Source organism: Macrobrachium rosenbergii, chromosome 53 (genome assembly GCF_040412425.1).
Source record: "Macrobrachium rosenbergii isolate ZJJX-2024 chromosome 53, ASM4041242v1, whole genome shotgun sequence".
NCBI lineage: Eukaryota > Metazoa > Arthropoda > Malacostraca > Decapoda > Palaemonidae > Macrobrachium > Macrobrachium rosenbergii.
In genome coordinates, this window is record NC_089793.1 from 6,687,814 (window position 1) to 6,695,323 (window position 7,510).

The 7,510-nt window shown below is 38.8% G+C and overlaps 1 protein-coding gene across 1 annotated transcript in view; it reads right to left on the reverse strand.

Annotated features, from left to right (window-relative positions):
- Positions 1-204: 204 nt before the first annotated feature.
- LOC136834048 (A disintegrin and metalloproteinase with thrombospondin motifs 3-like) overlaps positions 205-7,510 on the reverse strand; it is a 192,413-nt gene continuing 185,107 nt past the window's right edge. Inside the window, 7 exon segments of the mRNA XM_067096305.1 lie at positions 205-3,579; positions 4,689-4,923; positions 5,388-5,507; positions 5,634-5,755; positions 5,979-6,067; positions 6,213-6,365; positions 7,228-7,360. Of these exon segments, the coding sequence (XP_066952406.1) occupies positions 3,328-3,579; positions 4,689-4,923; positions 5,388-5,507; positions 5,634-5,755; positions 5,979-6,067; positions 6,213-6,365; positions 7,228-7,360 (1,104 nt within the window). The 3' untranslated portion in view covers positions 205-3,327.

Genomic DNA, 7,510 nt, shown 5'->3' on the forward strand with positions numbered 1-7,510 from the left:
GTCACCATTCTGCCACATCTATCATTCTACCACTTTTACGGCTGATTGCTCTTCTTACCACTCCTTTAGTTAAAATCGTTAAAATCTCATTGAAAGGTCTGACTTGTAAGCTGTATTTTTAGCTACACTTTTTTCAATCACCAATTTCCTGAAGATCTAATCCACATACGGTACTTCCACACATCAAGACAATGATTTATCACAAAATTTTAAACATTTTATTTATCACAAATAACATTAAGTAACAGATAACCACTTATATCTGCTGAACATTAATCACGAAGTGTCAGAATAATTGTCACGTTATTTGAGCAGAGTCTTTCTCTCTGGCAATTATGGGTGGATCCCCACCAGCAGGGTGTCATCACCCAAATTTGCAAGTATCAAAGTCAGTTCCATCACTTTTCCAGTCCACATGGAAACTGAGTAACTCTTCATTTGTTGTCCATGATTTCTATAACCATACCCCTCTTAGCAAGAGGCAGGTTAACAGCCTCTTAATATGTCACACAAAACTATTTTTCACTTTTTCTCTATTTTATCTATAGCGGGGCAGATAACAGAAAAATCATGCAAATGATGATACAAGCATCAAATTTGGCACAAGTGTCCTCCAAGGTATACTAATCAAATCTGCCCAATTGGCCAATTGAAAATCCAAGATGGCGGCCATTTTCAAGATGGTCCCCAAAATAACCACCTGAAGTAGATGGTTTGCTTAGAAATATTTGTAGTTGTCTGATTTGCATGATCTAAGTGTGGATTCCTATGTTTTGAAGCCTGCTGAACTATATTTTCCTGTTTAAAAAGCACTCTGAGACATATTTCTCAAGATGACCACCAAGATGTTTGTCTTTCTTTACATAAGTTTTGTCCCAGCTAGTACATTTTCAAAGTTATGTATACCATGCTGCTGTTTCTCGATCTGTTACTGTTCACATATGCAGCTGCAGAGTGATGTGCGAGGAAGCTCTGCCTGAGAGCACTTGCATCTTCCTTTGCAAACCTTCTTACTGGAGCACTTTGTCAATTCTTGACAGCTTGCTGCAATCAGTGGTAGCGTTGTCCAATATATCTACCATGCTTCTCCTTTCTGTGTCCACCCCCATTCAGCTGGACTGCTCATGTGTGGATTACAGTGGGTTGCCTGGCCCCAGATGATCCCAGCCTGGCAGGCTGCACGCTGTGCATTTTCTCTGAGGGCTGCATGTGTTGGTGGAATTGAGTTGTACAGCCTGTTCAAAGTCTTTGTCATGAAAATAGCTGCTGAAATTCGACTTCTGACGGAGCATGTCTTATCTTATTATCAGCGGCTTTTGCTAGATGGATCGCTTCACCATAACGGGATGCTTCTGATAGGATTGAACCTACATCAGTTTCAACAGCCAACAGAGCTTCTCGTCCTTGGTTATTAGCTTGCAGCTGTGGAATGTGCAAAAGCAGCTGATCCTTGAGTCGAGTAGGATGAACATCAGGCGAGTCAACACCAAGCTGTTCCAGCCTCTGCTTGTAAAGCTTGGTCAAATCAGCAAGCTTGAAAATCGGTGGCCTCTCACTGGCATTTTTCATCTCGCAGATGTAGGTGACTAGTTCAGAGAAAGCAATTGGATATGCATCCTTCCAGTGTTCCTGTGCTTTTTCTTGCTCCCGCACCTTTAGGTATGCCCATTCTCAGTCATACAATGCCACCAAACAGCCAGGGTAATATTTCACTTCTTGGGCTACGACATCTCCTGCACTTAGTTTGGCGAGAAGTTTTGTATCACTGAGTGTTTTGGCACATTCATTTATTCTCCTATTCACTTGCATTGTCATTGCTTCGCTAAGCTCCCCTCCTTCTGTTTCGCAGAATAAGCATTCTTTTGTTTTAGTTTCTTGAAGCTTTCATGGAATCTTACTTCTACTGTCTTCATCACTAGTACCTACATGACTTGCTCTTTTTTCAGCTCGGTGTAACTTTGTGTTGTTGAACAGAAGCCTGCAACTCTCATGGTATTGTGCCTTATTTTTTCTCAACGTTTCCTCTGTCCCAGAACCTTCGTCAAGTTTTGCAGGGTCTAGCTTGATTGGTAGCGCATTGAGTGAGTGAAAGAGAGGAATATTCTTTGCCAGGTTCGTATAACCATCATCCCCTCTTCTGGCAGGATTGGCCTGGGGAGATTTTAGATCTTCTTTCTTAACCTCCTGACATAGGCAACACTTGGTCCAGTCTGTTTTCCATGATCATCCAGTAGAGTTCGCATCCACGATTACGATGACGTTCAGGGTCAAGTGTTTATCCTTTTACCACCCTGTACATGTAATAGTATAATAGGCCTCTCATGTCCTGTAATATACAATAGGCACTTTCCTGTATGGGATACAACTAGGTTCTTGCGCTGTGCCATACACCTAGTCCGATCGTTCATCCAGTGTCATAAGTCCCGTGCGATCTGTACACCATCCAGATAACTAAAACCCTGTTATCCTTGGTTCGGCCGTCCCGCGCTGGCACGTCCTGTCCATTCAGGTGCGGCTGCCTAACTGATTTAGGGTTGATTAGGCAGCATTTGGGATACTAGTAGGTTGTTGCAGTATGACGCCAACATAAATTTCCTACTTAGCTGACACTGAACCCCATGCTGAGTTTCACAGCAGTGATGTCACCAATGTGCCTTGGTAGTGCCTGACAATCACTCTTTAATACAGTGCCTTAACCATGTTATAAACTAGAAAATATACATCAGCAGGCTTAAAAACATGGGAATCCACACTTAGATCATGCAATTCGGACAACTACAAATATTTCTAAGAAAAACACCAATTTCAGGTGGTTATTTTGGGGGCCATCTTGAAAAATGGCCGCCATTTTGGATTTTCAATTGGCCAATCAGGCAGATTTGATTAGTATCCCTTGGAGAACAACTGTGCCAAATTTGATGCTTGTATCATCATATGCACGATTCTTCTAAAAAATTACTCTTATCTGCCCCACTACTAGTCTTGTATTTAAATAGGGCCTTTTACTTGGCCTCCACACAAAGAGAAATATTAACATTTGCCAGTCTGTGCAAGCCAAAACACCAGATTCTACTACATTACGAAAGTTACAAGCACCAGCAACAAATCACCTCTACAAATTCACTCCTTTATCTCTGAAGTAACTTCATGCTTCAACATATAAACTACACATACACATATACAGTATATAACAGTGACTGCAGCACCACAAAAACTAACTTTTCAAGAACGAGTCTACAAAACAAGGCATTAACAACAAGAAAAGCACTCTCGCACAAATACCTGCGGTAAATACCGATTGTCTTTTTTTATTTGTATGAGATGTTTTTAATGAACCACATTGGCACACGTGTGGCAACAGAGAATATTGTATTTGGGTAGTTTACAGTACTTGTATAACACAGGAAGTTGGCAAAACTCGGAAGCATCCCTTTGACAAGGGGGCGGAGAACATGAGGGCTTGATGCAAGCCCGCATTTCTTTCGGACGGGGGCCACATTCATAGGTGACCTCGTTTCCTCCACCTCCCATGCACTCCAAAAGTTGCTCTTGTTCACCAACACCACAGGTCACTGAACACTGAAAAGTAATAAGAAATGTTATTCCAGTAAGAATGACCCAAAATATTTATATATAATAAAATTAAGATCAAAGTTTTCATGCGAACACGCCTTACATAACTGATAAACCAAAGTCATTATTTTAGAAGCAGCTTCCAAAAACTGATGTGCAGTCAAGAATAAAAGCAGTAGGTGCAGCCAGTGCAGAGTGAGAGGACAATCAAGAGAAAACATAGCACATCTGAGGTACAAGAATTATGTGACATAAAGTAACTGGTGCATCTGTAAGTGAAAAGGGTGCAAGGAACTATTTCCTCATTTCAAAGTAAAGGAGTAAATATCTAAAAACACAATGCAATCACCTTTAATTTCTCCTCATGCCATAGCTCTCCACAGAACATTAAAAATATTAGCTAACTTGAACTTGCATGTCAAACAACAACTGAATCACTCATGATATAGTACAGTAATCTATTGAAAAGTACTTTTATTGAAAAGTGGTCTTGACCACTTCACCTTAAATGTCCAGTGAAAGAATGTCATTTTATAAAAATATTTATGACCAAATCATCATCATAATTTTGTCTTAATTCCACTTTACAGAGTAAAACAAAGATAATATGACAGTAAGATTTAGTACTGTATGTTAAAAAAGGTTAAAAACTTGTAAAAAATGTAATTTTTTTTGTACATGCTCATGTACCATGATTACACAATAAACCAATTGTATGAAAAACATCTCTCAGCATGCTGTTTGCCCGCAATATGGGCGTAAAAGTATAATTTTAACTTTCAAGAAAAATGGCCAGAGGCATGACTGACCTACTTCAAAAAATTTAATCTGACAAGTTATGAAGGCCAATAATCAGGTCTTTTCATCTGTGCCTGAACTCCTGTAAAAGAAATACAGCTGATAACATCTTTCACAAGACTACAAATGACCACTGTCTAAATGGTTGCCTTGGGATTTCATTTAGGTAACACGTAAAAGTATAACGGAAAGAAAGTAAATATGCTAATTTTCAAGTTTAAAAAAAATGATGAGTCAACAAGAATTTGACTCATGATCAGAAGCAATAGATGTGTGCAACCTAAAATTTATGGCATCATTTTGAAGAAGGTCCTTACCTCTGACCATCCCACAGGCTCCCAATGTGCAGGGCAAGCCTCCCTTTGACACGGCCTTGTATCTTTTGGTTTTGGGTGGTCGTGACACCTCAGAGGATCTACAATGCCTTCTGTCCAGTTCTTGAAATGGGCATGAGGAAGTGTAACACAGGAGACCATTCGCTCTTGAACTCCATGGGGACCACAGGTTGTTGAGCAGTGCTCCCAGGGACCCACCATCCACTTGGCTTCACATCTATTAATAAATGGATTTATTTTTTAAATGAAATAATGGACTGAACTAAGAATGATAATGTATTATACAAAATGAATACATAGTTGATAACAGTAGAATCCGAAGCATTACATAGTACTGTACTACTATAGCACTCTATGATAATTACAGTTCAGTATACTTTTTTAAGTATATCCTTGATGTTACAAGCTTCCCACAAATCATACAAACTGTCAGGCCCAGTACAAAATGTGTTCACCTACACATAAAAACAATACCTAAAATATTTTTAAATTATTTTTCATGGCAAAAATGATGAAAGTTATTTGCAAAAAGCCTCATAAGATTAAAATTCAATCCCACAAACTTTTGTAATTGAAAAGCAGAGTAATATTTTATTTTTTTCTGGACAAAAGTAAAATTATAAAAGCAGATTATAAAAACATTTCCAAATGTAAGAAATGAAAAGAACCTACTCAACTTACCCAAAGGTGTTACACTGAGTTGAATTCAATGGTGGTCGTGGCAAATGTTTACACCGATCATGGAACACTTCACGGTCAGTACGTCTGTCTCGGCATATTAGTGTTTCATGTTTCGTACCCCTACAAGGAGTTTTAAAATCATTAACCTTTAGTGTTGGTACAGTCACTGACTCAATAAATAAATGAACTTACTGTAATATACAACAGCTATAGTATAAACATACCCCAAAGGAATCAGCTGCTTACCCTCCACAAGTAGCTGAGCATGCAGTGAATGGGCCAATCTCCCACTGGAAGTACTCTTCTTTGACAGGTGTGTAAAATGTGGTGAGTACTTTTACTGGCTCTTGAGCTGGTGATCCATGGACCTGTATATTGATGCCAATAATAGTCAGTGCAATGTTATTACCTGACAAATGAAATTTTAAGGCTAGAGAATATACTTAGTTTCATTAAAAGCAACCTTTGTTGGCAGTGTGGGTTTTACAGATTTTTACTTTGGAAATAAACTGCAAAAGTATTCAACGGCTCCATATTTTTTCAGTACTTCTACACAAAAACTGATCATGGATTATTAAGTCAGTCACCTACCATCACAGTTACTGGATTTAGGAGGGGTCCACTAGCTTCCAGCATTTCGCGTTCTCCATCAGTAGTGTAATGAAATTTGACTCCTTCGCCTGATAGCAACAAAGAAAACCAGATAAAATAATAGTTCAAGTACTCGAGCATTTTGGGAAAATTCATTAACGTAAATATTTGAATCATACGATGATATTCCCTTTGAGCACTATGCAACGAAAAACCAAAAGAAAGTCTACTCACTAATAAAAGTATTAGGAGGTTCCTGAGACCTTCCACCATTCAGGATGAACGCAGATGAATTCTTGGAAAGTGCAAGGAAATTCAGCGTTGATGTCTCCTCTTGAATGAGAATACTTCTTGCACCAATTGGCAGTACTGCTACTGGTGTGTAACCTGTGAGCGAGGGAAAGACTTTAGCACAGTTCCTGTCAAATACAGGTAAGTAAAATTAGTATCTTCACTGTCACACTTATGAGGTATTCTTATAGTGTATCACTAGGTAACACTGAGGAACATTTAAGCTGGCGCATGCTATTTGTTATTGCTTACTCAATTTTATTTGTCCTGGCAAGTAAGTTTTATGTTTGAACTTTGAACTTTGAGGCTGCAGAGTAATTATAAGTTGCATAATCATTTATGAGGGTGACACCTGCTTGAAGGAGGATTTCCTTACTATTTTTAAAATTCAAAGAAAACTAAACTGTCCTAACTGAGAAAAGTCAATAAATGGTGAAAAAGATTTTGGGAACGATAAAAGAAATGTTACTCTACATTGCAATGTATTCTTGCATAAAAAATCTTGCAGACCACTATCCTTCGCAAAATAACCTGCTTCACAGGACATGGTAAGCCATTACCTTCCCATTATTCAGAAAAAATCTTTAGTCTGGGAAAGGACCCCAGCTGTGTGCAGTTTCCTTATACCAGCAGAGTAAAGATTCTTTATCCTGTCATTTGCACAGCCTTACAATTGGCAACACATTCCTGTACAAAGTAAGGATCCTGTAGTCTAGAACTTCTCATACCCTTAGGTCCTAAAGTAAGGGCCCTTTATCCTTGAACTTACATTCATGGAATAAGGGTTTTGTAGCCTATAGTTAGCAACACATGCACACATAGCAAGGATCCTAAAGGCTATAACTTGTTATACCCTTAGGTCCTAGAATAAGTGGCCTTCACCCTATACCTTGTCTCCACATAAATTTACCATACCAGAGTCTCAGCAACCTGTAAACCACTGGTGATCAAATCATACCTAAGCTAGGGATTTCCTGGTATATTTCTTCATGTTTGGTACAGGTTCCTCCGTCACCCCGACAGACTCCACACTCATCTCTTTTTGCAGACGATCCTATGACTTGGTCGCATCCTACTGATATGCACTTTCCCTGAAATACAGAGTAAGAATTAAAATGTCTTCCATATGACTAGCTTACAGGTGTTCCCAATTTAGGAATAAAGAAGACCTACCTTGGTATCTGTTTATATGCAAGCTAAAGTTGGTTTTCCATCTTTTACAGGTAGTACAGTATTCAAAA